Source organism: Dipteris shenzhenensis, chromosome 1 (genome assembly GCF_047967505.1).
Source record: "Dipteris shenzhenensis isolate YYH24624 ecotype China chromosome 1, Dip_SZ_1.0, whole genome shotgun sequence".
Classification (NCBI taxonomy): domain Eukaryota; kingdom Viridiplantae; phylum Streptophyta; class Polypodiopsida; order Gleicheniales; family Dipteridaceae; genus Dipteris; species Dipteris shenzhenensis.
In genome coordinates, this window is record NC_141596.1 from 32,926,202 (window position 1) to 32,948,801 (window position 22,600).

The 22,600-nt window shown below is 41.9% G+C and overlaps 1 protein-coding gene across 2 annotated transcripts; it reads left to right on the forward strand.

Moving 5' to 3' along the window:
• Positions 1 to 8,913: 8,913 nt before the first annotated feature.
• LOC147905723 (uncharacterized) lies at positions 8,914 to 11,425 on the forward strand. 2 transcript variants are annotated; one of them, XM_087381424.1, is made up of 6 exons: positions 8,914 to 9,109; positions 9,287 to 9,600; positions 9,690 to 9,856; positions 10,026 to 10,243; positions 10,412 to 10,743; positions 10,903 to 11,425. In XM_087381424.1, the coding sequence occupies exons 2-6, from the start codon at positions 9,307 to 9,309 to the stop codon at positions 11,266 to 11,268; spliced, it is 1,377 nt and encodes a 458-aa protein (XP_087237550.1). In that variant the 5' UTR covers positions 8,914 to 9,109; positions 9,287 to 9,306; the 3' UTR covers positions 11,269 to 11,425. The 2 variants fall into 2 exon arrangements, with proteins under 2 accessions (XP_087237550.1, XP_087237559.1); XM_087381433.1 differs by having other exon boundaries at positions 9,292 to 9,600.
• Positions 11,426 to 22,600: the final 11,175 nt, after the last annotated feature.

The following is a 22,600-nucleotide window of genomic DNA, read 5'->3' on the forward strand; positions in this document are numbered from 1 at the left end:
CAATTCCCAATGTTTGATCCATATTTCCAGGATGTGAGGTTTCTAATACCTCCATAGTAGCCTATCTCCATCCCTTGGCCTCCTTGTAAACCTTGACGGAAGGTAGGGGCATGCCCCTAATTTTTCTATGAGCATACTTCCTCACATGTTCAGGTAAGGGATGGGGGAACCATCCATCACTCACAAACCATGAGATGACTAGTGGGTTTCTAAACACATGGATACTAAAATTATAGCCTAGGTGGAGCAGTGACCGCTAAAGTGGTTTGGGTGTACATCCAACTGAACGGCTACTCATGTGTCGATTCCTCTTAGGGGGAGCATACTTACTGCCTATTAACATAGGCCACCAGTGGTGTGCTTCATGTGTGTTTGTGTTTTCTTTTTTTTGGGGGAAGGGAGGGGGGGTGGGGGAGGGGGGAATAAGGAAAACAAGGTGGAAAAAACACTACGGCCCTACTATTGAATTATAGTTTTCTCTCTCTTTACTAGCTATATGTATATCTATGTGATTGAGTGGTCTGTCCAATCTACAAGAGTAGTTCCTGCAATAGCATTTTCTTTTGGAATGTTATTCCATATGTGGTCTCATTTGAGAAGCTGAACGCAATCATCTCCATCGGAGAAATGGAGGTGGAAATGCGTGTTCTGTCGCATTGGGACATCGATGGCAACGAGCAATTCATGGTGGAGTCCTCTCTCGTGAGTTTTTATAAGATTGTACACATGTTCATCGGTGCTTCGGATGACATAGTTGATGTTGAATCCCTCGAGAATGTGGATGTACCAGATACCACCGACGCTTCGATGGTGAACGTGGAACATTGTCCGTAGCCTTCGGCTTGTGACGATGACTGTGTGCTCCTTCGTGAGGGGGACAACAGCTATTGATCAATCCATGTACATGATTCGGATGAGGAGACAAGTGAACACACCACCAAAACCCCAAAGAGTGTGTTGCCCTTAATATTTAGCAGCAAGGGTGCCAATGGCCTAAAGAAAAGAATAAGGAACCTCAATAATAACGTCCACATTGCAGAAATCCCTAGGTAGTACGATGGCAATGTCGTTTTTGAGTTGCCTCCCACTTTGGGGGAATGCAGCAAGATGAATGGGATATATGGAGCAAAAGTTTGATGGACATATATGGACACGAGCAGTGACAACCAATATGTCCATTGATTGCATAGTCAAGGTAAGTTACTGTGTTGGCTTGCTTGAGTGTCGGAGCAACACATGTCCTTATCATCGTCCTTATCATCGCAACAATAAGAGAACAAACACCACATTCTTCAAAGGGTGCGCGGAAAAGAAAGTTGCCGCGGGACTTCGGGTGGACATGCCAAACACTATCTCATGCGACTACTATCGCAAGCCAGTTTACTGCATCGATGCTTGCAGTTGTATCGTATATTATGTCATGCCAAACAATGATTCCATGACTCAATTGCTAGTGCATGTGGGGGAACACCGACACAACGTGCAACTTGGCACATCTCGACAAATGATATAGAAAGTGCAACAGCTGGTGTCAAATGTTGTTTCAGTGGACAGAAATCCTAGGCCATGCAAAATCCAAATGAGCATTGCGAGAGAGCTGGTGATGTCGTCCCTGATAGAACCCAATTCTGGAAGCACACTAAAGACAATTGGAGAGTTTGAGCTCACCAACTTGTTGGACGAGTTGGGTCCACTTGTTGAGAATCACAAGTAACATTCTGGACCAAAACAAAAGTTTTATTGGCCTTCCTGATAACTGTATTTTAAAATTAGTATTGATTTGTCTCTTAGGTTCAAACGTATAGTTTCATATGTTAAGAAGACCACCGTCCTCGTGGAGATGGTTATGATGCAATCTTGTCCTTGAAGAGACACTCCACCTTTCCATTCTTTCACGAGAGTCATTTCCCTGGCCAGGGAGGCCCAAACAATAGATGTTTTGTCTTCAAGATGTCTATGAAGGGGCCTAGCTCATGATTGGAATTGGTCAATAGGATGTGACGAACTAGTTCTGGTGATCTCAACAAAGCTTGGTGCCAATTTGATCACACCCACAAGGTTGTTGGATGGGTTACCATGGCTTGCCATGTGTATGATCCCAAGTAAGGTATTTGATACTGTTGTTCCCATGATTGTGTTTGTAGTTGTGGACCATTCGTCACTATTTTCACATTTGCAGTGCTCAAGAGTTGATGACAATTGCTATGTGCGAGATGGAGGAGGAGGATAGCACCACCCAGTTGCAGAAGATTTCCACGGTTTCATGGTAGATGAGGTAGGAGCAAACTAGATTGCAATTCAAATAGTTTTTAATGGAGGTCTTGACAGGCCGATGCGAGATCATGAGAGGTTGTGTCTCTTCCATTGGGAGAAAAGTCTCCACAAGCATGCAAGGGATTTGGCAAGATCAGGGAGAGCAATCAACTCAATACCCCTTCCATTTTGGTACCAATCAGATAAGTGCACATATCAATGTCGTTGCCCGATGCATATTTTTCCTTCACATACCTACCATGCACATGAAAAATCAGGCATTTTGCTTTTTTAACCACACATATGGGGTCTGATCCACTCTATACTTGGAAACCTCATGTAAAACACCCAATGTAAGACCCTTGCCAATTTTGGTACCAATCGGATAAGTGCACATAGCAATGTCATTGGCTGATGCATAATTTTTTGTTCACGTACGCACCATGCACACAGAAAATTAGGCATTTGGCCTTCCTGATTGCACATATGGGGTCCAATGCACTTGATACATGGAAAGATCATGAAAACAAATCAACTTAAGACCCTTGCCAAGTTTAATACCAATCGGATAATTTCACATATCAATGTCATTCGCCAATGCGTATTTTTCCTTAACATACGTACCATGCACACGAAAAATCGGGCATTTGGCTTTCCTGACTGCAAATATGGGGTCTGATGCACTTGATACTTGGCAAGATCATGGAAACTACTCAATTTAATACCCCTTCCAAGTTTGGTACTAATTGGATAAGTGCACATATAGATGTCGTTGGCTAATATGCATTTTTGCTTCACGTACGTACCATGCACACGGAAAATCGGGCATTTGGCCTTTCCAACCGCACATACTGGTCAAGAATTTTCTTGATTTGTGCAATAGGTTGGATTGAGCAACAAGTTGGGGGATATATCCAACCTGTTACACAAATCAAGAAAATTCTTGACTTGTGGAACAGGTTGGATACATTAACAGGTTGGGGGCTATATCAATCTGTTGCACAAATCAAGAAAATTCTTGACTTGTAGAACAAGTTGTATATATCCCCCAACCTGTTGCTTGAGCAATAGGTTGGGGAATATATCCAATTTGTTGCACAAATCAAGAAAATTATTGATTTGTGCAACATGTTGGATATCCCCCAACCTGTTGAGCAACAGGTTGGGGGTGCACTCCCAACCTCTTACAACAAGTTGGGAGGTATATCCAATTTGTTGCACAAAGTCTTAAGTTGAGTGGTTTCCATGACCTTGCCAAGTATCAAGTGAATCGGACATGGCATGTACGGTTGGGAAGGCCAAAAGCCAAATTTTCCGTGTGCATGGTAAGTACGTGAAGGAAAAATACATATCGGCAAATGACATTGATATGTGCACTTGTTTGAATGGTACCAAACTTGACACCACTCTTAAGTCAATTGGTTTCCATGATCTCGCCAAGTATCAAGTGCATCGGACCTCGTATGTGCGGTCGGGAAGGCCAAATGCTTGATTTTCCATGTGCATGGTATGCACGTGAAGGAAAAATACGCATTGACCATTGACATTTATATGTGCACTTATACGATTGGTACAAAAATTGGAAGGGGTCTTAAATTGAGTGGTTTCCATGATCTTTCCAAGTATCAAGTGCATCAGTTCGTGTATTTGTAGTCAGAAAGGCCAAATGCCCAATTTTCTGTGCGCATGGTACGTATGTGAAGGAAAAATACGCATCCAACGACATTGATATGTGCACTTATCTGATTGGTATCAACTTAGAAGGGGTCTTAAACTGAGTTATTTCCATGATCTTGCAAAATATCAAGCGTATGTACGTGAAGGAAAAATACACATTAGTCAATGACATTGATATGTGCTCTTATCTAATTGGTGCCAAACTTGGCATGGGGCTTAAGGTGAGTGGTTTCCATGATCTTGCCAAGTATCAAGTGCATCAGACCCTGTATGTACGGTCAGGAAGGACAAATGCCCAATTTTTTGTGTGCATGGTATGTACATGAAGGAAAAATATGCATCAGCCACCAACGACATTTATATGTGCAGTGATCTGATTGGTACCAAACTTGGTAAGGGTCTTAAGTTGAGTGGCTGACTATTTCCCAAGCAAGGAAAGCTCCTCGACTAGTTTCGTGCATAGCACCGACGTGCAAGAAGCTATCATGGAACTTGGAACACTCACCGCTTTGACACCTGCTGCTATCTTGCTGCATGCTACTGTTAGGAGACAACTCGCCGCAGGCCTCTATGTAGCAGACAAAAGATCTTCTGCTCGACCACATTGTCATCAGTCACTTCCACCACTTGCTTGTGGGAAGCTTGACTAACGTTGGATCTTCAAACGTTATTTCTGTGCAGGCATGCGCAACATTAACACTGACTCTGGGTTGTTTGTTCTAGTGTCATGTGCGTCGAGTCTTCGTCTGCAAGGTCTGTGTTAACGTGACCTTATTGACCTCACTCTCTCGGCCGGAGATTCTGGCTTCCCTTTTAAATTTTGCGCCTATTATTTGCGATAACACAGGCTTGGCAAACAAACTCGTTTCAGGAGGCCAACAGGGAACTATAGGACTTGAATAGACCAAATAAGGTATGCGATAATGCATACCTTTTTCCACCTCACTCTCTCAGCCGCAGATTCTCGCTTTCCTTTTAGAATGTGCGCCTATTATTTGTGACTGGGAAATGACTGATGGGGACATTGCCAGACATTTTAGGTTTGCGTTAACGCAGACCATTCTCTACTTCATTCTCTAGTGGATCATCTGAAACCCATTTCAGGAGGCCAATGGGAACTTTAGAATTTGAAGAAACTTTGAATCAAAAGATTTCTGTATTTCGCACTTGCATGTCTCGATTGCTTCTTCTTTGAGTTTTTACATTTCTGTTTCAGCTTCTTCAAAGTATCGAAAGTGTTAGAGGTTGTAGCACCCCCATTAGATTTGGCAATCCTCAACACCGAATGACTCAGAACTCCGCCAAGCTGTTACTACGACTCAACATCAAGGCCATTCAAAGATTCACACACAACCACAATCGATACCAAATCCAAAGCACTGCGGAGTGCCAAGATGACAAATACTGCTACATGAATCCAAAGCACCATGGACAAGCCGCAAACAGTTGCGAAGGTGTTCAAGGAGGGATTGAGCATATATCTCTAGCTCAACATCAAACTTTCAAAGGATCACAAATGGTTTATCGACACAGTCTGTCTACTGTTTCAAAGGGATACCAAAATTCTCAAGGAGAGAGTTCTTTTGGCTTTCACAACTAAGAAGAGGAAAACTATCTCAAAAGCCTGAGTACTGCTCGAGATACAAAAGAGTTCTCCCAAAAACTTCTCTATCTAACCTCTCAAATCTGTGAGAGTTACAAAATAACTTGCTCATAACAGTTGATAGTTACACTGATAGATTTCAGTTACATTAGGACTCCATCAATACTATAAAATAGTCCCTATTTGTCTAAATACTGAGTACTCTTCTGAAGACATTTGACTCACTTAGTAACATGTCTATTGCTTATACTAAGGGGTTATCTTCGGCCAAAAGCACCTCTCAACAGGAAGGCCAAATGTGGTATTTACCATGTGCATGGTATGCAGCATGAAGGAAAAATATGCATTGGCCGAAGGCCTAAGGCCCCAATTTCCATGTGCATGGTATGCGTGTGAATAAAAAATATGAATAGGCCGATGACATTGGTATGTCCACTTGTTCGATGGGTGCCAAACTTGATGGGGACCTTAAGGTAAGTGGTTTCCATGGTCTTTCCAAGTATCATGAGCATTCGATACGGTATGTCCAGTCGAGAAGTCCTAAAGCCTGAACTTCCATGTGCTTGGTATGCACGTGAAAAAAAATACGCATCGGCCGATGGCATTTGTATGTCCACTTGTTACATGGGTACCAAACTTGACGGGGGCCTTAAGGAAAGTTGTTTCCATGATTGTGCCAAGTATCACGAGCATCCGACACCATATGTCTGGTCGGGAAGGCCTAAAGCCCCAATTTCCATGTGCATGGTACGCACGTGAATGAAAAATGCGCATAGGCTGATGACATTGGTAAGTCAACTTGTCCGATGGATACCAAAATTGATGGGAGCCTTAATGCAAGTGGTTTCCATGATATTGCCAAGTATCATGAGCATACGACACCGTATGTATAGTCGGGAAGGCCTAAAGCCCCAATTTCCATGTGCATGGTTTGCATGTGAAGGAAAAAATATGCATCGGCCGATGACATGTGTATGTCCCTTGTTAGATGGGTACCAAACTTGATGCGAACCTAAAGTCAAGTGGTTTCCATGATCTTTCCAAGTATCATGGGCATCCGACACCAGATGTTTGGTCGGGAAGGCCTAAAGCCCCAAATTCCATGTGCATGGTACGCACATGAAGGAAAAAATATGCATCGGCCGATGACATTGGTATGTAAACTTGTCCGATGGATACCAAACTTGACAGGGGGCTCAAGGAAAGTGGTTTCCATGATCTTTCCAAGTGTCATGTGCATCCAAGACCGTATGTTTGGTCGAGAAGGCCTAAAGCCCCAATTTTCCATGTGCATGCTACGCATGTGAAGGAGAAATTTGCATCGACCAGTGACATTGGTATTTGAACTTGTTCGATGGGTACAAAACTTAACGGGGGCCTTAAGGAAAGTGGTTCCCTTGATCTTGCCAAGTGTCATGTGCATTGAAGGCCGTATGTCTGGTCGGGAAGGCCTAAAGCCCCAATTTTCCATGTGCATGCTATGCACGTGAAGGAAAAATATGCATCGACCCACGACATTGGTATGTTAACTTGTCTGATGGATACAAAACTTGACCAATACGCATCGGCAAGTGGTTCCCATGATCTTGCCAAGTGTCACATGCATTCGACACCATATGTTTGGTCAGGATGTCCTAAAGCCACCATTTTCATGGTACGCACGTGAGGGGAAAATACGCATCGGCAATGAGATTGGTATGTGAACTTATTCGAAGGCCAAATGCCCTAGTTTTCTATGTGCATGGTGTGTATGTGAATGAAAAATGCGCGTCTGACAATGAGATTGATATTTCTACAAACAATGACCTTAAAAATCATTGACTTGGAAAAAATTTTGATTGACTTTCATTACTTTTCAATGTTATGCATGTGTCAGTGCAATTTCAAAAGATTGATTGGTCTTTAACATTGCAAGTGTATCTCTAACAATGATCCCTACATGTATCTTTTAAAATGGAATGATCGGCACACAAAATGGCCAAAGTGCCTAAAAAAGATGTACACAATGAACTGCCAAGTGTGCTAACCCAACTACTCTGGGTTTAGCCTAAAGACAATACATGTCTACAAAGAAACTCCATACAACTATGATCATGTAGAGCCCCACTCTGAATTCGATGAAGCGGTGTCATAATCCATAATAGTAGCACATCTCTCCGGTCGACACTCGATTTGCTATTGTGGAAGCATGTGAATCAGGATGTGAACATGTTGCCCCATCCTCATGCAATAGACGTGTTGCCCAACGTACCTCATGATCTCGTGCCCTATGCAACAACACCTGCCAGTTGCACCACAACCGAAAGTCGGCCAAGCACGGTGCCTCAAACTCACTGCGGCTCCTCTGCTCAGCATTTGCGTATCGTTAGTCCTACGCTTGCGCCTCTACACCCTTTGCATGCAATAAGGCATCTCGATGGCTCTCCCTCAAAACACAGGCCACTAGCTCTACCTCCTGAAAATCAGCATCCATCCACGCTTGAGGGGCTGGCTCCTCAATACGAACGAGAAGGTCCGCATAACCCTCCTCTCGTGCAATCCTGACAAGATCCTCCCAACTGGTATGTGAAATCTGCTATGCAAGCAAATCTGAAGCAGCCAAGATGGTAGCCATGGCCTTTAGCCAGTAGAGGCCGTTATATCCCGAAAGTAGTCATGCAATAGCCTTCCTCTTTGGAGGTTGTTTTGTAACTTCCTTCCTTACCCCTCTTTCTTTCTTTATATATATAATATGAAGTACCTTTTGCAGCAAACTTTTTTTTTTGGCTACACTTACATCAAAGAAGGCAGCTAATGTTGAGAAGCCAATATTGGAAGCCCAAATTCCATATAAAAATGCATATCATCAAGCTTGGATCATGACTAGATCTATCGAGGTGGAGAAGCCAATTATTATGGGAAGCAGAGGGTTCTTTGCATCTTGATTGGGGATTGGGGAGCGTAAGTGATCGGTGGTATGATACCTTGAGGAGGGACAAGAGTGCGATGAACCAGGAACCTTGGAGGAACTTCTTGGAGAGGAAATAGAAAGAGAAGAGGATCTCATGATGTAGTTGTGGATGAAAAGGAAATGTAGTTTGAGGTGGCAAAGGAAGGTGGCACTATGGGCTTGGAGAAGGCCCCATTGGTAGCTTAGAAAGAGTTGGTTTGGTAGCTTTGAATTGGACAATTTCGTAGGGACCATCAGAGATGGATCGAAAGGATCCATTACTGTACGTTGATCCTAAATTCTAATGTTTGTTGTGGAGAGAGAGAGAGAGAGAGCACACGATTAAGATACATTCACCTGAGCTGTCATGGCGTACTTTTTTTTAAATTTTTGGGTGAAACTAGCTGTCACGCATGCACCACAATATAAGTATAGCACATGCACAAATTTTGAAAGGATAGCCTTTACGGTACCACTTGAGTAGTGAACAGTAGCGAAATGGAATCCAGAGCGCTTGCAGTTCAAGGCACTCCTGCGAGTACTTAATGATTCACAGCCTCCGCTCTTGCAATCTGCAGCTGATTTCCACTTCGTGGCTTTCATAGCAGCTCTTGTGCTGCACAACTTTTTCTTCTTCATTTTCACAGGTGCATGGTTGCTTCTTCTAGTCCAGCTCCTTGCTCTTTCTTCCATGTAGTGGACTGCATTGCTTTCACATAATTTATACAGTTGCGTGGTTTGTGTGATCATCTGCTTCTAATTTGTACGTAACCTGGTGTGGCGAATTGATTCGTGGATGGCTTGCTGATGTCAAATTATGGCAGATCAGATACAGAAGGGTGCTATGGACTCTCAAAAAGGCGCCGTCTCCCTGATGCAGGCTGTGGATATCGTTGCTAGTGACTGGAATAACCGGATTCGAGACGCCGTTATGAAGATCGCATCCAAAATCCCAGAAGTGGGTGCTGTTGTAAGCATTCTCATCGGCTTCTTCTGGCCCGTAAACAAGATCGACATTTTTCAGGCCCTCAAGGCGGACTTGATCAAGCTCGTCAAGAAGGAGATTCTTGACTACGAGCTGAACCTACATCAGTCTGAGCTCGATGCGCTGAAAATTATCATTGAGAGATACGAGGCGGTAACTCCCTGCGGCCAGCATTTGTCATTGTTGATCAGACAAAAGCTTATTCGGATTGCCCTTAACTTTCTTGTTCTAATGTGCTGCAGGCTCAGACTAATGAGAAGGCTTATTTTCTAAACAACTGGATCACTGAGGCTGACAAATTGAGTGTCATCTTTCGACAGTCGACCAACAACATCCACCTCATCCTTCCCGTTATCACCCTGGCTCTGCTTCATCTCACAGGCCTGCGGGAGAGACTGGACTTTGGCAAGTGAGTCGGCATGGAGTCTTGCGTGTTAATGAATTGTGACAGAGATCTGAAATTGTGCATATTGTGAATCCTTTTAGGCTGTGATTCTAACTGAGGTTTGATTCCCTTACATTCTTAAGAATAAATGAACATATTCACGATGTGGCTTCATGGTGTCTGCACCGTGCAGGGAACTCTATCATGAGGACAACACAAAACAGTGGAAGGAGGATCTTGAGGACATGTATAAGACATACATTGTGGATTTTCTCCCAGATATCTTCAAAAAGTGGAAAGTCTGGAGGGCAGACCAGGTGGAGATTAAAGCATGGACTGAACCGCATCCAACAGCAATTCCCCCCTTCTTTCGGATCGAGTCTCATGCAACAGTTGTGGATACTATCACAGGTACTGCAGCTCAAGAAAGTTGGATTTCAATTTAAAGTTGATACATTGCATACTTGGGATCATATCCTGCTTTGTGCAATTCATAAAATTTTGGAAAATTAGTCTGATTTAGTCTTCAGTTTTCCTAATTCTTCAGACAAGTCATGCTTTGCAAAATGTGTTGGATAGGTGAGAGGAGGCATTTCTCCGTGGATCTGACAGAGTCAACGACAATTTTTGCGAGAATCTGCGAAGACCATAAGACTCGGATATGCAACGATGCTGCTGCTGACATGGCCGGCTGCATATCAACCACGTTCGTGTTTGACAAGCACTTACCTGACAACGATAAGAATTTCCCCAAGTATGACAAGGAGGTGTTCGGTCGGATGTTCAGAGGTCCATATTCCGAAGATCTTTTCGGGACGGATCGGAATTTTGGATTGGGCTACCCAGTTCCAATTTTCAGAACGCGTCCAGATCAGGACGACTACTCACCCAACTTGAGCCCAATCACCAAGGTACGTAAGCCAGTCTCGAGATGTCTGTAATCGATATCCTCGATGGCAAAACTGTGATCGATATCCTTGATGGCAAAACACCTCAGCTGTTTCTTCATGATTGTGTGATCGATATCCTTGACGGCAAAACTCCTCAGCTGTTTCTTCATGATTGTGCAGGTGATCATAAGAGAGTGGAACTCTATTGATGCCATGCAAATTATCTATGCGAACCGTGAAGGGCATCTAGCCGGTAACGCTCAAGGGGGACAGAGGCACGACATTGATGTGACGGGCAAGCCCATAAATGGACTTCGCATGGGGTTCTCTAGTGGAGTGCTCGCTTATGTCCAAATCCTTTATTATGATGGTACATCATCATCTACATATGGGAACCGTAGCGGTTGGAGATGTGATGAAGTATCTGCAAACGGCCCCTCTTCCTACCGGGTCAGTTCATGGAGCTATAAAGTAGATCGTGGCCCTGCAAACTCATATGGCCCTAGTGTAATCCAGTTGGAATACGCCCCGCAGATCATGGAATGATTAGTTGCAGCAGTGTTTGGAAAAACCTAGTTTCGTAAACATACAGAATTCCCTCTACCTTTTGTTTCATTTCTTTGGAAAGACTGTAAAGTGATGATCTATTACTGCAAATAATGTACAAACTGTCTGATCTCTACATAGAGATGGAAATCCACTTGCACACAATGTACATCTTGTCTTACTCGTCTACATATACAAGTCCAAGGGAGTACATCAGGCCAGGTTCCATTAGATTTAAACACTACAGAGTTCCTTATACACCATAAAAACCAAAATTTGAGAGAGTTGAGTACAAAGCATAACCCTGAGGGCCGTTGGGGATCCCACAGGCCAAAGGTTAGCTGTTTCTTAGTCAAATCAACACGTAGGTACTTCTTCAGACCGAGCTGCAGTTGCCTCCACCATCTGACCGAATAAGAGCAAGTCTAGGAGGAATGCCTCACAGTCTCCTGATTGTTGATGCATCTGCTGCATATCCCATTCATACCTCTTTTGGCCCTATGTTGCTGTCCAGTCCAGATATGCTGCAGAATCTTAGTCCATCTGCCAGCAGATATGTTGACCTTCCAAAAATTGTTGAAAGACTGATGCCACTTGTCTTTGAATATCAGGGCATGGTAAAACTGGGAAGTTTTAGCAGACCACCAATCTTGTTGAAAGTTCTGCAACTGCCAGTCTTTTTACCTGTTAGCTTCAAGGATTGGAGGAACGTGCGGGTTATGTGTGTGTACACATAATTGATGCCATGGAATTCTGAGGGAGTTTCCCATCTGCTATCTTCTTCTAGCTACAGAAAAAGGAAGAAATCCCCCCTTAGCATCATTCATTTGTTGGAGTCTAATCAACCCCCTGTTATTGATAGGCTTGCTTTTGATCCCCAATCCATAATGAGCAACCCGTGATGCTGGTCCGCATTGTCGCTACAGGATAGTGCACTGCTGGTGTTCCTCCATGATGAAGGAGATGCTATAAATAGAAATAGATGCAGTAGAGGTGGAAGTGAAGCTACATAGGGGGTGGAGGCCAACAAGAAGTAAGGCACAGAGGGTAACAAAGGAAATGCAGAGGGCACCGGAAGGATTGCAGAGTGCAATAGAGGAAGAAGGAATCGTTGTGAATAGAGTGAAGATGACGATGAAAATCGGCTAAAGGTGGACATCTTGTCACTGTTGCATGATTGCATGATTTTGCCAAACACCCCTATCTTTGGTATCATTAGCCCCAATTAATGGCCTCGTAATCTGCGAACTGCCCTGTATCTGTATGTGATCTTCACCAACTACTGTGACCAACCAACTCTGCATGTGATTTGCCACATCTAATGTCATCAAACAACTCGCTGGTATACAATGTTGAACCAAGCCACCATGGACTGAGTGACCTGTTTCCGAGCCACTTTCTTCTGAGTCACTTGCTGCTTGGTAAGGCTTTACCTTGCTCCCATTGTACAACTCGGAAAATACTCTTCCTTCTAAATCCTCGACCTGTACTGTCCCATTAGGAAAGACTTCAGCTAACCGGTAGGGTCCATTCCATCCGAGTTTGAAATTTGTTTTGATGGGTCCCAACTTAGCAGTATAGAGCAACACCGACATTCCTTTTTGCAAGTGTTTAGGCACAATATGCCTATCATGCCATGCTTTCCTTCTCCTTTGAATCACTTGCTGTGACCACGCTACTGGGGGACACAGTTCATCCAGGTGGGCTAGCTGATACAATCACTCCTTGGTTGCCTCGGTCTCACCTAAGTGATGTTCATATGCCACTCAGAGAGACTTGATACTACAAATTCCAAGGTACCAAAGCCTCAATCCAATTGTCCATTTAATCACGCATGCCAGCCTGGTGGCATCATTCCAATGACTGGGCCTTTAGTCTCGGTGGCTGGAATCAGGTCTCAATGAAGCATTATCAATTAACATCATTCTTAAATTGATGCCATCATTAATTCTTGTGCCTGAATTTTGATTCTTGGTTATTAATCATTTACCGCCCTTTATTCATCTAGAGGCTAGTTTCAGATCCAGCCTCTGAAATAGAATTGTGTACTGCTGTCATGAATAAGCTGCTGCTACGTGGGCATCTGTCCGATTTGATCCATTCTGCAGCTACGGAGGAGATATGAGCAGATCTAAGGGGTGCAAGGGCAGGGCAGCAGAGGAGGAGGAGATGCGCAGCTGCAGGAGAGGTTACTCAGCCAAGGCTGAATGAGACTGAAGGGGGGGAAGAGGGTTCTATATATAGGAAGGGGCCTGGCAGGTAGGGGTTCAGCCAGCCCCTAAATGGGCTGACATCGCTGCCCCTGGTCAGCTAGATCTGGTCAGCCAACTTGGGTGTTTGATTGGCACTTTCTCACTAGGCTTCTGGCCTCCTGTGCCCCTTGCTTGGGCAAACAAGGTAAATGAGAAGATGGCAATAGTCTAATTGGCTACTGTCTCGTTTTCATGCTGTTCCTCTGATGTCTTTTTACCATCGAACCTATCCTAGGTTGACCTACCTAATGCATTGCTCAGATCTTTAGTGGGTAAAAGGGATTGACTGACTCAAACACTAAGGCTCATAGATTGACCTGAGTGTTTCGTGCCTGACATGTCCTTGGACTGGGGCTGGCAACGGCATACAAGAAAATGTTCCTATCTATGATCTACTTTATACATTGGTTGCACTAATGATGAGCCAGTTTGTCACCATGCACCTTACTGCAGAGGTACATGTGATGATGGGGCGGTTTTGCTGATTATTATTCTTTACATGGGTGATCTGCTGTTCATGGGCACCAATGCAAATAAATTTGCAGATTTTAAAGTTGAAGTCAACATTTGAGATGTCAAACATGGGCATGTCGCATTATTAATTGGGGATCCGTTTTATGCAAGCTAATAAGGGCATTGTTCTATCATAGTTAAAGTATGTATAGAGACTGTTGCAGCAGTTCAGGTTACAAGATTGCAAGACCATTTCTACTCCCATGGAACCAGGGTTGAAGCTTTCTATGCATGATGGTACCGAACTGTTTGATGCCACTATCTATTGTCAAGTTGTGGGATGCGTCATATACTTGTGCAACACATAGCTGGATGTTCAGTACGCGGTGTCACATTTGAGCAGATCTATGTGCAGCTCAAGGACACATCATTGGTAGGCTGGCAAGTGTGTTTTTCGATAGTTGCAAGGCGCCAAGTCTTATGGATTGATGTTTCCTAAGGGGGTTTACTTGCAAATGCATGCCACATGGATTCATATGGGGCTGGTGATTATGATACTAGGCACTCAACCAGTGGAAATTGTTTCTTTGGGGCATTCATGCAATTCATGGCTAAATAGGTAGAGCTTGCTTTACATGGCCCTTGCTATTCTCAGCTCATGCTGTCTTGGCCATGTACAAAAGCCCTAATCTAGGTAGAAAATGTGCTAGCCCAAGTGCTTGCTTCGATGCTTTCTAGGTCAAGGTTTCTTGTCCATTTTCCAAAACATAATGCATATTTTGGATTTGATTATTAACCAGCGAGTGTACTTTGACTTGGTTGGGCATAATCATTGTACATCACTTGTAATATAGGAGGACAATCATGTAGGCTTTGGGTTTTGGAGTAGTGTTCAAAAGACGTAGGACTCCTTTAATAGCATGACGTTCACTCGAAAGAACAAGATCTTCAGGTCTCCATCTATCAGCATAGGTACTATCGAGGGGTCGGTCCCCATGTCGATCATGGTGTATTGTTTGTCGCTCAGGAACCAAATATGGCCTCTCATAGCCATCTTCATGAATAGGAGGTCATTGACGATGGATTTTGAGTCGCTCCACAGGAAGAGCTTCATGTCTTAAATATGTTGAAGGTCGGTCAAGCAGTTCGCCTTTAGGGTCCAGTAGACTTTCATACGAAGAGGAACTCGGTCGAATTGCCTTAGTTGCTCCATGTTCACCACTTTTGGTACTTGATGGCATCTCTCCTCCATCAAAAGCACACTTGTCTTCAATTCTGTTGGTTCTTTGACCATTTGTAGTAGCTGGTCTCCTTCGATCATGCCTTTCTCGACAGTGTCCTTCCAGGGTAAAGCAACGCATAAGGAGAGTAGGTGAATAGGGGAGTTCATGCTACATTGTAATTTCACTACGACCAGGTCTTTAGATCTCCGTCAAGGCCATTGGTCGATTGAGATTCAATCTCAACCGTCCAATCACGTCACCTTAAAACATGTGAAACATGTCGGACCAGCCAAGCATGGAAAAAGAACGAGCTAGTTTTGGGCAGGTAGTTGGATTGAGCTAGAATATACTTCAATGAATTACTTTTCATTCCCAAAAAAATTAGTATTAATTAATATTTGCTATTGAGAAAATTGACACGTGGTTCAAGAAGAGGTCAAATTGTCATTTTATGGCACAATTCTATTTGTCCAAAAAGATGATTGAATTTATAAAATGACTTAAGAAGGTAGGTTTGTGTAAAGTTTAAAAAAATAAAAGATGACTAATTACTTCATTGAGTAATAGGATAGCATTGTGTAAATTTTGTTAAATTTGAATTTTGCAAATATGCAATTTGCATTTTACACATAATGACACATTAGTATAGAGGGAGAGTTCCCACCCTTCCTCTTCAAAATTTATAAGATCACATAGTATTTTGTATTTAGCACATAACCACACGTTCTTGTGGGGATAATGTTTGCACAGTTTCTTTCCAAAAGTTATAAGACGAAGGAAGGTGCACTTTTTGAGGCTCATTTAAATCGAATTCAAGACATATGAATTTAAATTTAGTACAGAGGAATTTAAATTTAGCGCATAAGACTTTCCATGTGCCACATAAATTTTTATTTCGCATACAACCATACGTTTGTGTGGGAGGAACTAGCACACTTTCTCTCTTAAATTATAAGACCAAGGAACATCCCTTTCTTTGGGTCCATATAAGTTTGCATTTAGCACATATCATATAGCATGTAGCAAAATGAATTTAACACTTTATATTTCACACATAGAACTTATAACACCTCTACTTTATGTTGATAGCAATTTGAATATAGCATATAGCAATTTGAATGTAGCATATAGCAGGTTGAATATAGCACATGGTAATTAGCTCTTTGCATTTTGCACATAGCACTTTGCATTTTGCACATAATACTTTCATAACCACACGTGTGGGGGGAGAGTTGGCATGCTTCCTCTCCAAAAATTATAAGACCAAGAAACATGCCCTTTCTTGGGTTCATATTAGTTTGTGTTTAGCAGATAACATTTTGCATATATTTGGTAGCAATTTGAATTTGGGATATAGCATTTTTCATTTAGCACATAGTACTTTTAACTTGCACTTAGCACAAAGAAGTTTCAATTTAGCAATTAGCAATTTGAATTTTGCACATAGCACTTTGCATTTTGCACATAATACTTTACATTTATCACATAACCACACGTATACTGTGGGGGGAGAGTTGGCACACTTCCTCTCCAAAAATTATAAGACCAAGGAACGTGCCCTTCCTTGGGTTCATATCATTTTGCATTTAGCACATAGTATTTTGGCATATAGGACTTTTCATTTAGCATAGTACTTTCAACTTGCGCTTAGTACAAAGCAGTTTCAATTTAGCACTTAGCAATAGCACTTTGTATTTTGCACATGGTACTTTCATTTAGCACATAACCACAGATATAGTGTGAGGGGAAAGTTGGCACACTTCTTATCCAAAAATTATAAGACCAAGGAATGTGCCCTTCCTTGGGTTCATATCGTTTTGCATTTTGCACATAATATTTTGCATATAGCATGTAGCAATTTGAATTTAGCATATAGAACTTTGTATTTAGTACATCAAATTCTTCCTTGGGTTCATATCATTTTGCATTTTGCACATCGTATTTTGCATATAGCATGTAGCAATTTGAATTTGGCATATAGAACTTTGCATTTAGTACATAGCACTTTTCATTTAAGTGATAATGTTAAAATATATTTTATTATTAAAGACACAAAATAGGATCTTCATAATGAATTAAGAGATTTTCTACTGATTAATTACCATGAGGAGTTTGTGTTATTTGAATGCTAATATAAGAAGTTGCTTTTTCTTTTCTACTAAGTGATGTTTTCATGTTGGTGAAATTAGTTAAATGCTACCGTAGAAGTACCTATTGTATTTCTATTGTCCCAGATCATAGTCCAATGAACACCTTGCAAATTACCAATTGAATAGGGCTATGAAATACATTTGAAGACATTTTACATAGATAAGAATTCAAAAATGTGATCTTCACTTTAAATTTTACAAATAAGATAACGAATTATTGTATTATATAAGTAGATAGCACTGTGCATTTTATAAATAGCAATATCCTAAAGCTGAAGACATTTTACAAACATTGGAATTGGAAAAATATATTCTTAATTTTGAATTCTAGAAATGAGACAACTGATTATTATATTATGTAATTAAATAGCACTTTGCATTTTTTAAATAACCACATGTTTTGTTTTCAAAAAAATAGATTTAGCAGATTGCAAAAGAAAAATGCAATTACAACTAATGATGATAGCATAGATTAATGCAATGACACGAACAAACATGAGATAGAAGCGTCACAAATATCCTTAAGTAGACCTACATCATCACGACAACTACCGAAGGCTAAGGCAAATTATATTTTTTCATTCTCTCAAACGTGTTTTGTGCATCTTCAAGGACTCCACGTCTCCCATACATATGGATCAAACCATTTCCCACCATAATATCTGGGTCCAATCCGTTCTCTAGAATGCATTCATGGACCCACCTACCTTCAGCTAGAGTTTCTTGGCTAGTACATGCGTTGATAATGCAAAATAAAAGTAACTCTTCTTGGCATTACTCCATTTTGCTGCATCTCATCAAAAACTTCAAGAGCCTACTTGGATTTGCCATTTCGAGCATGCGCTGCCTTACCTTGAACCTCGCAAATGTCAATTGACCAAGACTGTCCTGCCTTCAACCATGCTTGTTCTTTCACTCTCAATGTTTCAACTTTCTTCTCATCCTCTTGCATGTGGAGCAAACAAAACCTTGCTTTCTTCTGTAGAGAATTTGGACAGAGTTAATCATGCAACTTTTTCTGCAGAGGTTGGCAAAACAATCCATCATGATCAAGACATCAATAAAGCCACTAGAAGGTTGTAATTAAGGATGTGCAATAGACCAGATGGTGCAAAATAAAGCATTGCATTTTTAGAGCTCCAAACAGATCTGAGGTGCACATGGAGAGGCACCCATGTACACAAATGGCCAAGGTAAGTCAGGAAGGGGGCTTGACTTCATTTGAAAGTGGTTTCAAATGTCTATTGAAACACATTTATGTTGATTACACATTCCACCTAACTAAGATGTGACAACATTAATTGAAGACCATAGAGAGCACATTTTTTGCATCAAGGGGTTCGGGACCTAGGAGTGTGTACTTAGAACTCACAATATGTGTCCTTCTGATAAAAAAGCTAGACTATGGAGATTTGAAGCACAATAACTCCAAAATCTGTAAATACCTACAAAATCTTGAATTAGCCACCAGGTCTGAACTGAAGAATCAACGGTCGTTGCAAGCAACTACACGATTGAAAGAGGAAGAGGGACAGCACGACGACGGAACAAGAATCTAACCACATCTGAGGATCACTCCGTCTCATGATTGGTAAATGGTTATTTCAGTTTCCTACAATAACTCTGAAGTTGATGCAGACTACAATACTTTGAAAGTTCCCCTGAACAAAAGGGTCTACACCAGTGCCCCTTACTCTAGACATAATGATGAAGCATGCTGTTCAAATCTGCCATTTGTCCAAGGTCCCCTGCAGTCATCATTGCCATAAGGACAAAATAATTGGACTCAATTGTATAGAAGAGGAACCTTCGAGAACCTTACCAATCATTCCAAAGGTGTAGCAAACGTCAGGCCCAGCCTAGGGAGGTGTAGAGAACTGGAATTCGTGAGAAGAATTGCCATCCCCAAGCTTGTAGAAATACTCCCTGTCATACTAGCGATGCCAAAACCACATAGGAGCTCAAGGATCAATCCAACAATTGCAAAAGCTAGAAGCCAGGTTCATGCGTTGTGGAAGAGGATGAGAACGGCAATAAACAAGCCATACCTTAAGTTCCTCCAACGTGCAGTGATGTATGTATCCTGAGGTATAGTTGAAAGCGGTGTACCTTGTTACACTGGAAGAGGTGTTGAGCTCATAGTTTAGGTTGTCTGTCCTATAATATACGCAGAGTGATCCTGGGAGGGAAGGCATATGTATGCAAGCCCCAATCCACATCTATGGTGTTCCTTAGCCTCACACTAGAGCTCTCTTGGTGAGTGGCAAGCTTCCTAGGACGTATTGGCTTCGAAAAGACACATCTCATGGTAAAATATATTTTCCAATAGACATCTCGAGGTAAAATCTTACCCTAACGAAAGATAAACCGTGCATTTCTAGACAAATCTTACAAGTAGATCAAGAGTCAAATCAGAAGAATTCCAAAATCTTGATATTTGCTATAGAAGAGAGCTCTTTACAGTAGATAGCTAACTACTGTTCTGCAGAGACAAGAAACGAAGTTGTGTTCAAGAAAGATGAATCTATGTGTAAGGGAGTCATCTTTAGTTGTTGGGGCGTCTCTCTCAACGCATATAAGCTCTATATTCGCAAATTTCCTCATAATGCATAGAAAGAAATCTTGCCTCTAGGGAAAGATGAATAAACCCGACGATGGACCTAGAAAGATATAAGCTGACCGCCTGTAAATACTGTGCTGTGCATAAAAGAAATCCAAAGGCAAATCAAGGGGACAAAAGCAAAAAGGGTGCTGGGAGGGGAGGAAAGGGAAGGTAGAAGATTACCTTCTGGGGGCCATTGAAGCCCGGAGGGTCATGGAAGATGTCAGAGTCGAGGGGCATGCCGAAGCAGGCATGGAGGGGGTGGAAGAAGGTGCTAAAGCAACGCTCAATGCTGACACGGAAAGGCCAGAGAGCTATGGCAATGGCGAGGGCCACAAGAAAATGGGGAAGAAGAGCAAGAAGTGCCATGGCCGTAATGAAAATGGTGATGAACATGTTGAACTCAAGGGATGGCGAATGGAAAAGAGAGACCAAGCCTCAAGAGATGGTGAATGACACACTCAACGAGAGAGAGAGAGAGAGAGAGAGAGAGAGAGAGAGAGAGAGAGAGACGTAGACGGTTGCAATTTTTTGCCATTCAGAATTCATAAGAGTTGGGGAAAAAATGTGACACGTGGTTCAAGGAGAAGGAAGTATTTCATTTCATGGCACAATGCTAACTGCCTAACCACATCAAGACACATCAGCATTAAAAATAGACAACAACTAACTATAGCCTGACACGTCAGTAATACCATAAACAACAGCTAACCAAAAACTAACTAGTCATCAAATTATAGATAGTACACATACATTTAATCACAACAAACAAATAAAATCTAAACCTGTATCTCTACACTTAATCAAATTATAGACATTGATCAAATTTTAATCGCAACAAACAAATAAAACATAAATGTGTATTGTGTACACTTATTATCTAATGCCGCATCAGAAAAAGATCCCGGATATATTGGCTAGAACTGTACGTGTACTACAGGGTATAAACAATCCTTACAACAAAATTACTCCAAGCAAAAAGTTTCCTGGATATACCAGCTACAAAATTACTCCTTCAAAATGCTTGCACCATCCACATTAAAATTGAAAACACAATCTTTAAAGCTACCACCAGCGAAAATAGAAGAACGCCCTCCAGACTTCTCTCGCACAATCCGATACAACTCCTCCAGCCACTTCACATCACTCATGCGCACAAGAGCATCATCGTCCACCACATCCAAACCATTATCACTGTCACCACAAAAGAATCGTTCATACCGCATGCAAAACCACCACCAAAAACATTAAAAATACCACCAGAATCACTTGCAACTGACATAGCACCATCCTTAATCTTGATGCATCCAGAACCACCAACATTTGCACTCGCACAAACCAAATTAGTGCCACCACCAGCAACATCCACTACATCAACCTTAATTCCAGGAACACCCTCCATCTTCCTCAAAAACAATTCCAAGTTTTGTTTCAAAACCTCATCATAACTCCTAAGACATCCTTGCTCATCATACGGATGAGTAGCCAACTCCAATGCAATATTCACTTTAACAAAATCGCTCCTATCATATTTTACCAAGCTACTATCTCTCTTCTGGCCAATCACCCTCATAACAACCTTTGCAAGAACCCCACACATACAAAACCTTGTAGCAACAGCTGCACAAAGGCTCCTATTACTAAAATTTCCACTCAAACCCAGAGACTCCATCATAGTCTTCACGAATTTACCTAAACCCTTCAAACTGACACGATTTCTGTTACACGGGGGAAATCTTTTGGCGAGCTTTTTAATGTGAGCTTTTTTACCATTTCCTTTGTTTTTGCGAGCTTTTTTTAGAAATCCATACATGTTTTTGTTATAAGAAAGATGGGGAGGTTAGAAAGAGGGGGAGAGAATATAGGATATGTTCATTTTCATAGCATGTGGGAGGGGTGGAAGAGTGTATACTATGCACAAGGGGGGGGCGGATATGAGTGGAAGTAGGAAGCAAAAAATTATGGAAGATATGTCCATATTCAAAGTAGAAGGGAGGAACTATGGGAGATATGTACATTTTAAAAGTGTATAATTTGAAACTTTTGACCTCATATTTGGATTCCTCGTCGAATTCTGGTCATTTTGAGTACCAACATGACCATATTCTGATAAAAATTGAAAAAATGGTATATTTGTCATTTTGGCCTGTTTTGGGCCTGTTTTGAGTCTGCGCTAGCGCAGACTCAAAATACGCCCAAAACAGGTCAAAATGAATTCATGACAAAAACACAAATTTTCCAATTTTTATCGGAATATGGTCATATTGGTACTCAAAATGACCGGAATTTGACGAGGAATCCAAATATGAGGTCAAAAGTTTCAAATTATACACTTTTAAAATGTACATATCTCCCATACTTCCTCCCTTCTACTTTACATTTAGTAGATGAACATAACTTTCACATTCCTCATCCTCTCTCTCCTCCTTGCACTCCTCTTTGCATACCTTATAAGTTCCCCCTCTATGTTCTCCACTATGATAACAAATATATGTTCCAACTCCCCTCCCCTCCCTTCTCCATGCCACCTTACCCATGCGCCCGTCCCTCCCCCTTTTCTTTATCTCCCCTCCCCCCCATCTCTCCTCTTAACTGCAACCACAACCCAAACTTTCAACCCACCCGACTCCATGAACTCCCCCCCCCCTCTCT

Excerpts from the sequence above, each read along its gene's own strand:
- LOC147905723 (XM_087381424.1), top strand. The coding sequence starts at position 9,307 with ATGGACTCTCAAAAAGGCGCCGTCTCCCTGATGCAGGCTGTGGATATC. Across the intron at positions 9,601-9,689 it reads TCATTGAGAGATACGAGGCG|GCTCAGACTAATGAGAAGGC; the intron begins GTAACTCCCTGC and ends AATGTGCTGCAG. Across the intron at positions 9,857-10,025 it reads GAGAGACTGGACTTTGGCAA|GGAACTCTATCATGAGGACA; the intron begins GTGAGTCGGCAT and ends TGCACCGTGCAG.